General features: G+C 49.2%; 3 protein-coding genes across 3 annotated transcripts; 1 reads left to right on the plus strand and 2 right to left on the minus strand.

The window, feature by feature from the left end:
• The first annotated feature begins 730 nt into the window (after positions 1-730).
• Positions 731-2,905, plus strand: ONS95_014894 (uncharacterized protein). The gene is made up of 6 exons (XM_058508578.1): positions 731-895; positions 1,095-1,360; positions 1,416-1,498; positions 1,554-2,200; positions 2,256-2,358; positions 2,429-2,905. The coding sequence occupies exons 2-5, from the start codon at positions 1,141-1,143 to the stop codon at positions 2,272-2,274; spliced, it is 969 nt and encodes a 322-aa protein (XP_058356265.1). The 5' UTR covers positions 731-895; positions 1,095-1,140; the 3' UTR covers positions 2,275-2,358; positions 2,429-2,905.
• On the minus strand, positions 2,861-8,347 carry ONS95_014895 (uncharacterized protein; the record flags this gene model as incomplete). The annotated part of the gene is made up of 5 exons (XM_058508579.1): positions 6,220-8,347; positions 6,106-6,154; positions 4,754-6,019; positions 3,571-4,687; positions 2,861-3,512 (listed from the first exon to the last, which is right to left on the minus strand). The coding sequence occupies exons 1-5, from the start codon at positions 8,158-8,160 to the stop codon at positions 2,861-2,863; spliced, it is 5,025 nt and encodes a 1,674-aa protein (XP_058356266.1). The 5' UTR covers positions 8,161-8,347.
• A 59-nt stretch (positions 8,348-8,406) lies between these two features.
• On the minus strand, positions 8,407-12,238 carry TRF2 (Transcription elongation factor SPT4). The gene is made up of 3 exons (XM_058508580.1): positions 11,212-12,238; positions 10,951-11,162; positions 8,407-10,894 (listed from the first exon to the last, which is right to left on the minus strand). The coding sequence occupies exons 1-3, from the start codon at positions 11,526-11,528 to the stop codon at positions 9,624-9,626; spliced, it is 1,800 nt and encodes a 599-aa protein (XP_058356267.1). The 5' UTR covers positions 11,529-12,238; the 3' UTR covers positions 8,407-9,623.
• Positions 12,239-13,668: the final 1,430 nt, after the last annotated feature.

Consider the following 13,668-nt stretch of genomic DNA (forward strand, 5'->3'; position numbering starts at 1 on the left):
TTGGTAAGAGATAACTGGGAAGTCTTCAGCGAATTAGCTTCCATTTCAGTTGCACAACATGACCGCTAAGATACTGTTCGGCATAGCATGAAGGACGACAGGAGGACCTGCGATTGTCGTCATATATGTATCTTGACATTAGTATGACAGACAAAGGATATGAGGAAAATAAACACCACGTCTGTAAAGGTACGAGTAATATTCTGCTACCAAAGATGGGTGTCAATGACACGACCGAATGTACTTTGATGTCAATGTTTTAATTCCAGCCCTGTCTCACTTATGGAAGTTGAGCTTTACCGCACGACCCCATCAACTATCCCATCACCTTTCAAGTTCGAATAATAGACAGAAGTCTATCATCGTAGATGATCCGACGGCATATGAGTATTACTAGGGAGATCTTGACATGCATCTCTACTTATAGGCACCATTGAAGTTTTTCCCTACCGCCTGGTAAGCCTAGCAAAGTGAAATCTCGGAAAAGAAGTCTGGACTATTCTGTGATGTCTGTCATGAAATCTGTTGGTTTATTATTGATAAAATAGCCAGGACAGACATTAATCATATACATGTAGACGGCCATAAGTAGTTTATTAAATGACTCACGTGTTGATAAGGGCTAAATAGTACTAGCGTCGGTACTTCATCGGCTCCGGAGGGGTGGGGCGTATCCGCGTACAAACTGAACAGCTTCTCGAGCATTCCAAAATTCCTCCACATCCCTCGAGCCTCACAATCCTCCCCAAACACACCACTGCTGTTTTCAGGTTACATATTGTGAGGTTGGCACTGCCTGGTCATAATCTCACCTTATATCAGATTACTCTCTCTGCTTTCCCGTCGGAACCCTAAAGGCTTCAAAGCTAGCTCGTCACCGCTGACCCCACCAAAGGTATGTCAATAATACCCATATTCCCCGATCTCTTCTTTCATGATGATATACAAGCTGGCACCAGTCCTATCGAACGATTTTGTACTCAGTTCTTGAGGAAAATGCTATGACTTCGGTTTCCCTCTGACGCGAGAACCACATGCCATCCCGACTTGCAAATCTGTGTCTGGTTCTTTGCGCTGACAAATTGAATGGACAGCCAAATCGTTCATAAACCTCTCTGATTTCGATACTCCTCGCCCACCATGCTTCACAACCCGAACAATTGGCATTGGGTCAATAAGGATGCTTCGGGCTGGACCAAGCAGTACCTGGAGCAGAACATCAAAGGTATCAAAGCCGAGGAGAATGGAGTCACTGCTCAATTGGATAAGTTGATCAGCATGGACGGAGATGTCGATGTCAACCAACGCAAGGGCAAGGTCATTACCATCTTCGATGTTAAGCTTGTCCTTGAATACTCGGGTATGTTTGGAAGAATCAATGCAAAACCAACCCTGAGCAATGCTGACCAATTCAGGCAAGACCAAGGACGACGAGGACGTTAGCGGCACAATCACTGTCCCCGAGGTTGCGCACGATACCGAAGAAAACGAGTATGTTGTATGTCTCTTCGTCCCCATGGGCGCCTTGTGTGGCCAAACTAACAGTCTCACAGTTCGAGCTAGACATCTACTCCGATGCCAATTCCAAAGCTCCTGTTAAGGACCTCGTCCGCTCCAAGATCCTCCCACAATTGAGAAAGGAGTTTGCGAAGCTCGGCCCTGCCTTGATCGCTGAGCACGGAAAGGATATTCAACATGCTCCCGGCTCCAATCCATCCAGCGGATTTTCGACTCCCAAGTTGCATGTTCCAACCTCAGCCCCAGCAGCCTCTGTGACTCAGACAACCAAGACCAGCTCCTCTATCAATACTACGACCGTCACTGACACCGAAGAGTTCCGCGCACCAGCCACAGAGCTCTACCAAACCTTCACCGACCCCCAACGCATCTCAGCTTTCACACGCGCAGCACCCAAGCTCTTTGAGGGCGCGAAGAAGGGCGGCAAGTTCGAGCTGTTTGGAGGCAATGTTGCTGGAGAGTATCTTGAGCTCGTTGAGCCAACGAAGATCGTCCAGAGTTGGAGATTGGACCAATGGCCAAAGGACCATTACTCTCGCCTTGAGATCAATTTCGATCAGAACGACGTAGACAATGTTACCGTCATGCGTGTCAGCTGGAGTGGTGTTCCCGTCGGTCAAGAGGAAGTTACCAAGCGTAACTGGAGAGAGTATTACGTCCGCAGCATCAAGCAGACATTCGGGTAGGTTTCCTATTCGTATAGCATTTGAAGAACTTTTCACTAATTTGAAATACAGCTTCGGCACAATTCTTTGAAGTAGTGGAGGTAAGAGCGATGTGACGAACAAATGAGATAACGACGGAGGCATAAATGAGGATATGCAAAATCAAGTCCAGGTGGTAAGCGTGCAGTTCTAGATTAGAGCAATCGAATAGAAAGCATTTGCACGGTCAGACTTATTTGACTTAGCCCGCAAGGGGTCACCCGAGATCTTCAGAGCGCCAGTAGACTTTGACCTGTCGATGAACTCTGTTAAACTCTAAATCTCGAAAACCCAAACTTTCACTACCAAGCCAAGGGCTGGACTGACGTCCACAGGTTTGAATCATGAGTTATCTCTCGCACTTTGTACGAGAATGTAGGTGACGTGACGGATCCTGAATATCCCACAAATCCCATATCAACAAACACCGTTTGTGCTCCATACCAATCAGAATCGTAAAACAAATACTGCCCAGCCCAATCCTGCTTGCCGAATCTCGTCCTGGTACCCAAAAATGCACATACACACACATGCACACACACATATATATAGATACATATATGCAAGAAAGACAAATGACTTAGCCTCGGTATTATGCAGTCATTTCTCATCCACATGAAGCATTGACCGTGCTGATACTAAGCTCCGCAGGACACGCCGTCCAAACTCCCACGAGCATGCGAATCCCTGCCAGCAGATCCCACCCCGATATTATTAGGATCGAGCGAGACCCTCCTCCTCGTCAGATGCTGCTGCTCCCCCATTTCAACCGGGCTTTTCAGTACATCGCCATGCTCATCACCAAACGTCCCATGAGTATGCACATGCATCACCCTCGGTCTTTCCAGCAACTCCTGGACCTCGCCCTCCCTCCTCGCTGAATCCTCGACACTCATATTCTCCTTTCCTGCGTCAAGCAAGGTATTACCATTCATAACGCCACCCACACCGTCCTCCTCTCTCCTCAATGCCTCCTCGAAGCGCTGTCGAATTGCAGGATCATTCTGCAACTCTTGGAACAGATCTACATCCGTAGGCCAGAACGCCTTCCTCACACTACTCACTCCCAGCTCCAGTAGAGTGAGTGCAGCGAGTGTGAGGATAAGCACAAGCCACCAGAGCAGATTTCGGCCGTAGCCTTTCAGGAAACCATCTTTGATGGCGTAAAGCGGATAAGTCTTGCCAGGCGTGAAGACGATGGAGAGCAGGAGTGTCCAAAAGAACCAGCCACCTACTGAGATGAGCCAGCCGAGGAAGGAGACTATAGTTTTGTTGTGTTTTTCGATGAGGCTGTGAGACATTGTTAGAGGAATCAAGGGAAAAGTTCTGTCAGCATGTAAGGACATACAGTAATTTGGTGTTGATGAAAATCACCGCTGCCGAGAATGCCAGCGTTCCCATAGCAAGTAAATCATCGTCTCTTGTGAAGATTGCTTCGCCAAACAGCCCAAACATCAAGAAGTAAATAATGACGGATTCTGAGGTCGCCATGAACATCCAGGCAATATACACTTTGAAATTGAACGAAGCATTACGCTGGCCAGAAACATAAAGCTCTGGTACAGCTAGCAACGTCGACGCGTTTAGATCCTGCTCAAATATTCCGAGAAAGATAACAGCAAGGGACGTGAACAGCGTGTTGAAGACAGTCAAAGACGTGGATTCGAATAGCGATGTGCCCGTGTACCCAGCCCATTTCTGGTAAAATGCTTGCAGGAGGTAGAAGAGCAGTTCTTTCCAGAACGTTGCTAAGATATATTTCGCTGTTCTCACGTAGTTCCAACGGCCGTGAACAAACAGGAGGCGTTGGAGGAAGCGGAACTGCGCGATGGAGTAATCAGCAATTCTAGCGGCTTGCAGTCCCTCTTTCCCGCTGATTCCAATACCGACGTGAGCGTCTGTAATCATGGCGATGTCATTGGCACCGTCTCCAATGGCCAGGGTGAGAGACTTCTTGACCTTCGTTCTGACTCTCTTGACTAGCGAAGCCTTCTGACTTGGACTGGCGCGACAGCAAATGACCGAGTCTACGAGAACCACCAGATCGAAGAATAGGAGAGCTAAAGTCTCGTTGTTGTCGATTTCGGAGAGTGTTTGTCCATCAACAACAATTACAGAATGAGGTATTGCCCCTTTACTGATGTCAAGTAAAGTTGATGCCATGAGTTGCTCAACTTCACCAGTGGTATAGTCAAGAACAACAATCGTCGAGTAATTCTTGCAAATACGAGCACTGTGGCCGATGTTGATGGCAGTTTCTCGCTTGTCGCCAGTCAACATCCAGATTTTGATGTTAGCTCGCCTCAGCTTGTCAATTGTTTCGGGAACTCCTTTCTGCAACTTATCCTCAATAGCAGTGGCACCAGCGAGATCAAAGTTCTGCTCGATCAGCTCTCCAGCATTCTCGATCAGGTCCTGGCGGTCGACAAGGCTAGTTGTAGCATCGAGGTATATTTTCTTCCAGCCTAAGATCTTGTCAGCATGCAATGCTCCAAATTTAGATTAAAAATTATGCAAAGCAACAAGCTTACCATGATATTCCTGCTCATCCAGGAACCGGTATCCATACAAGAGAGTCCTCAAACCCTCGGAAGCAAAATCATCGATATGCTGGAAGCAGCGTTCGAATACAGCCGAGTCATCCAGGACCAACCTCTCTTCAATCATATCATCCAAGCGTCCTTCCATAGCCGAGATGCCGCTGATACTCGAAAACCTGCGGTCACCAGATCCAAAAGACGGTCTAGCCATAGATACTCTGGGAGAATAGGCGCCAGATTCATCGGATACGGATTCCACATCACTCTCTTGCCTCCTCAACCAAGTATCCAGCTCGTCACGGATAGGCTGTAGCCTTGAACTGGCCATACTCGGCCTCCCACCAATACTTTTCCTGTTAGCGGTCATGCTGGGCCCGTTCAAGCTCATGCTGTTCCTAGGACTACTCTCGCTCATTCGCCGTAAAGCTTCTTCAGCTTCAATGCTTTTCCTCTTACTTGACCGTCTCGAGATTTCATTTTTCTTTTGAAGGGCCAACGGGGCCAGCTTCAGACGTGGCATGATGGCCGAATCGGCTCCTTTGCAGAAAATGCATATCCTGCCATTTGGAAAGCGGACGACAATAGACATGCGCTTCCGTTTACTTGAAAATTCAATAACGTCTAGAATATCATAGGTTTCGGTGACTTGTTCGCCAGAGTCTGGTCCGCCTGGACCAGGATGCGATAAAGTGATCGACTTTGCAGGTCGATCGATAACCAGGTAGCCAAGCTCCTGCGCTGCCTTGACTAGTGCCAATTCATCCGGAGAAGCAGCTTGGAATTCGATATCTCCATTCTCTTGCACCTCGGGAAGGCAGGTATGGCAAAGAGCCAGTGAGAGAAGGAAGAATTTTGCTTTCTTCGTGAAGACACTGTGCGGCTTATGATGCATGAAGTTGAGTAAATCCTCAGTTCGCATCTCTGGCTGCGCTTTGGAAGGTCTGGCAGATGATTTCCATAGATTTATAGATCCAGATCGGCGAATGGACAACGATGGGCGGACTGTAGAGCTCGACATGGCAGATTCTTTTCGTACATTTTCCGGCCGGATAGTTGTCTTCTTCTTGGAAGACAGCTTCATAATGCCTTTGCCTTTCTTCTTTTCGCTCTTTTCGGCTGCGCGGTTTTTTTCGCCTTCACGTTCCTCCTCAAGCTTTGCAGCTTCTTCTTGTAAATCGAAATCGTGCAACCACGCATAGCCAGCCACGCTAAGCTTCCGGAATTTCATTATGTTGTCGGTGAGGGTTCCAGTCTTGTCTAGAATGAAAAGTGAGTCTAGGATGACTCTTTGAAGTAATCTTAAAAGTATCAAGATAGCTAGGGACATTCACAGGGATACGCACCAGAGAATATGTAATTGACTTGACCAAGGTTTTCTAAAATAGTAGTAGTCTACAGAATGTCAGCAACTATCCCAGTGACACGCGAATCCACTATCTTAGCTCTCTCATACTCACGTTGCAAGTCATGGGCGTATCGGAAACCGGATCATACATCTCAATATCACTCATAAGCACCAATTGTCCCACCTTGATGATTTCCAAACTAACATACAACGACAGCGGAATTAGCGTATTGTAGAGAATAATAAACCCAATAATAATCTGTGCAAAATTGACGTGCAGACCCTCGAGATACCATGCCTTGCTCTCGGTCTGATTCGACCATATCTGGTAGGCGATGGTGCAGAAGAGCGCGAGGATGACGACGAAGACTACGAGCATGATGACGATCTTGTTGGTGACGAATTGGATGGCTGGGGCTTTGGTTCGAGGGTTCTTATTGGCGTTCATGCGGATTTTGCAATCTTCGCCCGTATTGATGACCATACCGATAGCTGTTGAGGTGTTCCTCAGTGTACTGCCTCGGAAAATGACTTCGTTGGTCGTGAGCGGTAACGTCTCTCCATCGACAGTGACTCTCCCGTCGAAATTGTACAGATCGATGTTGGGATCTTCAACTACGATGTGTGCTCGGCAAGCAGCGATTGCTTCTTCAGTAGTGCAACGCTTGGCTAATGGAGGGGGGGCTTGCTTGCTCTTCAGATTGGTCTCGCCATCTAGAGCCATAGTTTCGATGTAGGCGATACCATTGGGTCCATCAGCATTGAGGAGCACCACGTCTGCAGGTATGGGGTCATCGCGGCGGAGTTTGATGATGTCTCCTACCTTTATATCCCTCCATTTCAGTATCATCCAATGCCTTGACTCCTCAGATTCTTCAGCACGGGAAAACTCTTTCAAGGATGATTTCATCTGGCCTTTGGACGGCACCATACCCTTCAACTTGCTCCCGAGGTCTTTCGGGCCAGCTAAATGAGCAGGACGAAACGAATGTAGAACCAGCGTCTCCCTGTTATTCTCGACTTTGTCTAGCTTGTACCGTCGATAATCATCGTACCCTTCCTTGCCCATGCTAATAGCCACGAACACCAATAGCGGAGCAATCGTCGTGTAAGTACCTGTCGTACTCAAACCCGGAATCATCTGGAGAATAGACACCAGGAGAAAATACGCATTTGCCAACTTCGAAAACTGAAAGAACAATTGTCGAGGCAGGAAATTCCACACTGTATATCGACTCGATCGGATCGAGTTCCCGATGTGATCCTTACCAGTCCTCTCATCCAGCGGAGGTCTTGTGCTCGAGGCATCGAGATCTATATGCCGCCCATCTTTCGAGGGAGGAATTGGCGTCTGCCGTAACACTGTCATAGTGAATTTATCCTTCCACATTTTAGCCTTCTGTAGGGGCTTATTCCCCCTTATCCGTTTCCTTGCCCAGACATCATAATTCGGCAAATTCAAAGTCCCAAACGTCCTCTCTTTCCCCTTCGAAGGTAATGAATCCGTGCAGCTCCCAGATACCTCAGTTCTTGACACAGCCGTATCATTCTCCTCAGCGATAGGTGTCACAGCCGAAGATGGCCGCATGCCCTTCTCCTCCTCTAAATGTCTCGCTGCCGCATTTTGCTCCTGGGAAGAGCTGGCTTCTACAAGCTCGAATGGGCCGTCGTCTGGTTTACTGTTTATCGCCCTCGTAAACAGCGATCGCCGCAGCGAGTACCCTCTATCTCTCGTCCGAGGCGAAGTGGGTGAGGCTGGATTCGCGGCTCTAATCGGAGGGTTGGTACCAGCGGGTCTAGGAGCCTCGACTGGCCTCTGAGGAAGCGCCTGAGTATCGATCGTCAAATTCGGCATTCCAGCTCCCTGTTCCGGAATAGATGGAGACATTACTACCAGTTCCCTCTCCGCGTCCTGCGAGAATCGAACCCGGTGGGCATCTCTGTCTTGCGAAGCTCTCGAATCCATTGTTCTGGCCGAAGCGCTCGCAGGATCTGTCGCAGACCTGCGAATACCATGAGTAGTTCTCGAATCTCCACCGAGATTGCCCGCCATGACGATGCTGGCTTGTATGTCTGCATTCGAAGGGAAGTCGAGAAGTTGATTCTACCGCGCAATCGCCGAGAGGTTAGGTGAGACCGCCAAGTCGGATAGGTCACTGTGCGGCCATGCGACTGGTAGAATGAACGATCATGCGTTCTCTCGAGGTGGAGTTTAAATAAGCTAGATCATCCTGGGGGAAATGGATTGAGCTTGGTGGTCTCGTATTGCTGAGGTATATACGCAAGCGATGGTTGTGGTCTCTGGATCGCTTCTAAATCAACCGGCAGAGTGGCTGTGCAAAGGAGCATTTTATTTTAGAATTCTACACTACCACTCCTCCAGATCAATTGTTCACTTAGTCCTTTTCCGTCTAATTATTCTTGTACGTGATAACTGCTCCCTTTTGGTTGGAATCCTTGGATTGATCCCAGACTCTTTGGAACTCTTTCCCATGAAAACTGTACAGCGAACCTTTATATCGTCTGATCTGAAAGTCGACGACGTCACTTGACAACCAGATCGGAGCGAGCTGCGGAAGTAGAAGAATTCCAAACTCATTTTTACCTCATATATGAAGTATCACCAGGTCTAGAGCTTAACAGTCGAAACGACGTGTTCGAACGCGCAATGGGGGCCCAGTGACACTTTCATCCGGAACATACCTACCTACCTACCGGCTAGTAAACCCCACGTTCCCAGCACAACCAGTAGCCGCCTCACGTGCGGACCTTTTCTGATATATCGTCTACCTTAGCTGGCTTATTTGAGCCACGTTAGGCCGAGATTGTATGTGTAATTGGCAGGACATGGCTCAGTTCTCGATAATGAATTTTCCTTTATTAAGCCCACCATGATATCATCATGCTCTCGCGCAAACTAGCAAACCGTTCGAAGCAACAGCAACTCTTCCTCCCGAGTATTTTTGACAAAAACGTTAATTCCACTCCCTCCTGTAGACTTCCAGATTTATCTCCCCCTCCACTTCCTTTCCATACCAGCATCTCCTCTGGAGACAGAAAAAAAAGATGAAGATACGCCTCGGTACAGAGACAAAACACCCAAAACGCGCCAGGAAAACCAAAAGAAAAAAAAATAGGAAGCGATCGCTGTGCCAGCCAAGCATGATCCAGATAGAATTTATCGTCATGTAGGTTCGTGGCATAAGACTAAACAGAAAAAAAAAAAGTTGGCCAAAAAGGGTCTTCGTGTCCGTGGCGACACGAGTAATTAGGCGGAGCATAATTCAGACAAGAATCGAAAAGTCCACGCAGGCCGTCAGTTATGTACGACTGAACAAAACACCCATCCACAAGAACGCCTCCCATATTGTGCTCCGTCAAACAAATCCAGCTTCGGTAAGAGACAGGTATCTTCCTCGGCTTCCACCGCTAAATGCAGCCAAACCCGGGTGCGATAAAACACGGAGCCGAGGGTTTGGACCAGCCACAATAATGAACGCAATCTGCCCTGATTGACTACTGAGTGATGTTTTCAGGCGAGAGGCTAGCTGGATTATCATCGAACGAGACGAGCTGGTTCATGTCCATATCTGCTTGCGACTGCTCGGCAAATGCTGGGGAATGAGGATGCATCGGAAGGTTGAGAGTGTGTTTCGAGTACATCTCATTCAGTCCAGTGCCGTCGTCAGAGATGTTCGAGTGATCGTGCGACATGTTATACACGTCCGCAGATGCACTTCGATGCATCATAGACATAGGCGGGGATTGGTCAACGATGGCTGGGTCACCATGGCTCATGAAAGACAGCGGTGAGACGGATGGCTGAATCATGTGTCCAGATTGGTCCGCCATTGGATTCGGTGACAGGTATGGGACAGTAAACGGGGTGTTGTTATACGAAGATGCAGGAAGAGCGCCTGTATCAGGTCCTTGCGAGAAGAATCCAGGACTGGCGAATTCTGATGGCGAAGTGGTTGTAGCCGCAGACATAGGGTACTGTCTGAAGTCCATTCCATATCCCGATGATGTATCGATCCGGAGATTGGGTCCCAGAGGCCCCAGATTATTTGGCTGTTGTGGGACTGGTGCAAAGATGTTCGGGTTGTGCTGTTGTTGGTTCTCGCTCGGATGTTGAATGAGGAAGGATGGCATTGGGTTGTTGAACATGGAAAAGTCAACAGCCATCGGCACTGATCTACTTCTCTGTCTCTTATGTCCAGGTCCGCCGCGGTGACCTGGATTGACATTGACACCCCACTGCTCTTGGAACATACCAACATGAGCCTGGGCATTATAGTTTGGCTGAGAGGCTGGACGCAGACCAATAGGGGAGACCGGTGCCGAGACGGACATTTGTTGCTGTTCGAATGGGTTGTGTCGGGTCATGAACGATTCGAGGGAAACCAGCTTGGCAAGTTGACCACTCAAAACCTTGGGATGACCTCCAAGATGATGAATCATTTGCTGCGAGGCCTGTTGGTCTTCTGTAAAATCACCACACTGGAAGAAACCACCGGATCCGGATGAGTCCATGAAAAAGTTAGGAGGTCGATTCAGCTCAACCACCAATCCACCGGGCTTTCCGGACTCCATATCTCCATTTTCCAGGAAGATATTCTTGATGAACGCGAAAGGGTATTCAATCTTGTAGCCAGCTTGATCGTTGTTAATGTAATATGTCATGCATCCCTTTTCTGGTGAGTAGAAGATGATGAGATCCATCGCATTTTGGCCTACTCGTCTCCAGGATCCGATGCTCAAAGATCGACATGATAGATGGTGAATAACTTTACATCAGTTAGCACGCGATGTTCATGATATGCAGCATGTTATTATCACTTACCGACTTTCCCTTGTGGGCCCTGATCGCCTCCCATCATGAGGCTGCCACTACCATAAGGCATCAGGCCTGAACGACCCAGGAAGTTTCCTCCCAACGACTTCCCAGACTCCATTGCTTGAATAGCAAGGTATTGACGCATTGATTCTGGAATGGCATCACAATCCTCTCCCGTCTCGATGCTCTTCTTGGCCAACAATTTTATCTTTGCGCGCCTGAGAGTGTGAGTTTCTAGTCATGAGCAGAACTCCGCGCTGAACTCACCTGTTCTGGAACCAGATCTGGACGGAGCGCTCTGTCATGTTGATATCTTCGGCAATTCGCTCCCTGACTGTTGCAGTTGGCGTTGGATTCTTGTTAAATTCCATCTCCAGAGTCACCAGTTGATCTTGAGTGGCACGTTGTCTCTTCTGGTTCTTCTGTTGCTGGGTTAGAGTGCTCTTCCTGGGTGGTCTGCGGGATGCCGATGTGCTGCCAGCCGAGTTTGACGCGGTCGGACTGGGTGTTGATGACATCTTGGTGGCCGCATCCTCCTGCGATATTTCCGACATGCTCTTGTGGTCTTCTGTAGTCATATCCATCGTTGCTTGCGATTGTGTCTCGGATTTCCAAGTGAGACTATCTTGCTGTGATATCTGTGTTAGATCCTTCTCTCCTCGGATGCAAATAATTGTTCCGAAGGACTGAATGAGTGGACGAATCGCTACTTGCGAGTCGAGAGGTGGTGTTGTGATCAAATCGATTGTATCAAGGGTGGTGTATGCAATGGTGGTGGAAATGCGTCGCTGGAACTAGCAGGAACAGGAGAACGGTAAGTATTGAAAATGGAACGGGGTGATCGTTGTTGAAGATTGAAATTCGTAAGGTAGACGAAGGAGCGTGGTGTGTAAGGACTGTGGCTCCGATTGTAGCCGGAAGACTGTGAAAGAAAGGAAGAGTTGACGGCAAGGTAGATGCGTCGATGGCAAGCGGTGGTGAGGATGCGAGAGGACGAGCAGAGAAGAGGAGAGGATGAGGATCACGGAACGAAGGTGGGTAAGGTAGGTGGTAGGTTAGTTAGTTAGGCAAGAAGGGTGGAAGGGAAGGGAGAAATGCCAAGAGTTTGAGTAGCGCAGTGGTCTGTGCTGCCCACACAGAGCGAGCAGAGCAGAGCACCAGCGCAGTAGAGCATCGCCGTTCCTCGTCGCGGGCAGGCACAGGGGGAGGGGGGTGTAGTGGGTGGCTGTCGATGTCGATGTCGATGTGGATGTGGATTATGGAAGGAGGGACAGGGGCGTGGACATGGGCATGCCCTGGGCATGGGCATGGGCATGGGCATGGGGATGGGGGCTAGCCCGGAGCTTCCTTCTCTGCACGCTGCGCTGCACACTACTACTGTACTGCACGGCAGCAGCAGCAGCACGCATGCTTTATTACTGTACTACCTACTACTGGACTGCAAAGTCCAGCATGTTGCACCGCACCTGCCCTGGCTTTGGCGCACCTCAGTACCTCCCCTCCGTACCTGCCAGTGCCTACAGAACCTAAATTACCTACCTGCTTTACCACAGTACAGTACAGTACAGTACAGTACAGTAGTGAGCCTGGTGGCTCCAGTCCATACTGGAACCAGCTGGTCTTCTTCAACTTTTTACACCTCCGCTGTCGCTACCTAGGCAAAGTAGGGTTCAGTAGAATACCTCCGTAGAGAGTGGTCTGCGATCGGCGACAGGCGCCCTTGAAGCTCTCAACAAGTCTCAAGTCTCAAGTCTCAAGTCTCGAAACAATACCTTATGGCTATTGTACTTGGACTCCGACGAAGATAAATTTACCTGCGAGCCTGCCTCGCCCAGGTCCACGATGCCTCTTGCGTCTTGACAGACAACACATCCCACCCTCGGCAGCGCTGGAGAGTCACAGAAGGAAAAGGGGAGACTTGTTGGCCATCCTTGCCCTGGCCCTTTATCCTGAACCTTGCACGTTCGCGCGTCGCTGGTGCTGGTGCATGGCTCGCAACCAGACCGACACGCACCCAGGCCCAATGGATTCAGGAATCCCGGCAGATATGGCATGGCAGCGCAGGCATCATTGGCATCGCAGCCGCCCCTGAACGAAGTCGACACTGCTGGCTGGGACTGGACTTGCTGGCGGCTCCAACATCAGACCAGCCAGCCTAGCCAGCCCAACAACAGACGAATTTAAACGCCTGGATCTGTGCTGATCTGCTGTGTGTGCGCGCGCCTCAGGGCTCTGGAGGCCAAGAAAAATTCATGGTTCACGAGATCGAAGAGGCCACACCACTCCCTCAAGCTCCTATAATAGTACTGTATGTTACTTTCCTGCTCAGGGCTTGTCTTGTTACCTCAGTGCAAGTTCTCAACATACCGACGTGCCGTAGCAGCTGCAATAATCAACCGGCCGTGTCTTGCATGTCGGATGTGTCGTGGCGGAGATCCTGAGTCTGTAAGTACAGGAGGAGACAACAAGATATTCTACCTCCATGGCTAGATCAGGTCTCTATGTCTTCCCATGTTTTGTTCCCAAGACTGCCTAATTATTGCCTACTACAGTACTGGTCGTCAGCGAGCAAGAAGCTGACGATGCGATGATGCGCGGTTGTGTTAGGGCGCACCACGGCGAACACAGACTGAGCAGCTGCTGGTTCCTCTCTAGTTTCAGTTTCTACTGTACGGACAGTAGTGGCATCCAATCGAGAGTTCGGACGAAGATCCCTGGACTTCT

This window comes from Cadophora gregata (genome assembly GCF_030347475.1).
Source record: "Cadophora gregata isolate MNR1 chromosome Unknown scaffold_9, whole genome shotgun sequence".
NCBI lineage: Eukaryota > Fungi > Ascomycota > Leotiomycetes > Helotiales > Ploettnerulaceae > Cadophora > Cadophora gregata.

Excerpts from the sequence above, each read along its gene's own strand:
- TRF2 (XM_058508580.1), bottom strand. The coding sequence starts at position 11,528 with ATGGATATGACTACAGAAGACCACAAGAGCATGTCGGAAATATCGCAG. Across the intron at positions 11,163-11,211 it reads CAGATCTGGTTCCAGAACAG|GCGCGCAAAGATAAAATTGT; the intron begins GTGAGTTCAGCG and ends TCACACTCTCAG. Across the intron at positions 10,895-10,950 it reads GGGCCCACAAGGGAAAGTCG|TTATTCACCATCTATCATGT; the intron begins GTAAGTGATAAT and ends ACTGATGTAAAG.
- ONS95_014894 (XM_058508578.1), top strand. The coding sequence starts at position 1,141 with ATGCTTCACAACCCGAACAATTGGCATTGGGTCAATAAGGATGCTTCG. Across the intron at positions 1,361-1,415 it reads GCTTGTCCTTGAATACTCGG|GCAAGACCAAGGACGACGAG; the intron begins GTATGTTTGGAA and ends TGACCAATTCAG. Across the intron at positions 1,499-1,553 it reads CCGAAGAAAACGAGTATGTT|TTCGAGCTAGACATCTACTC; the intron begins GTATGTCTCTTC and ends ACAGTCTCACAG.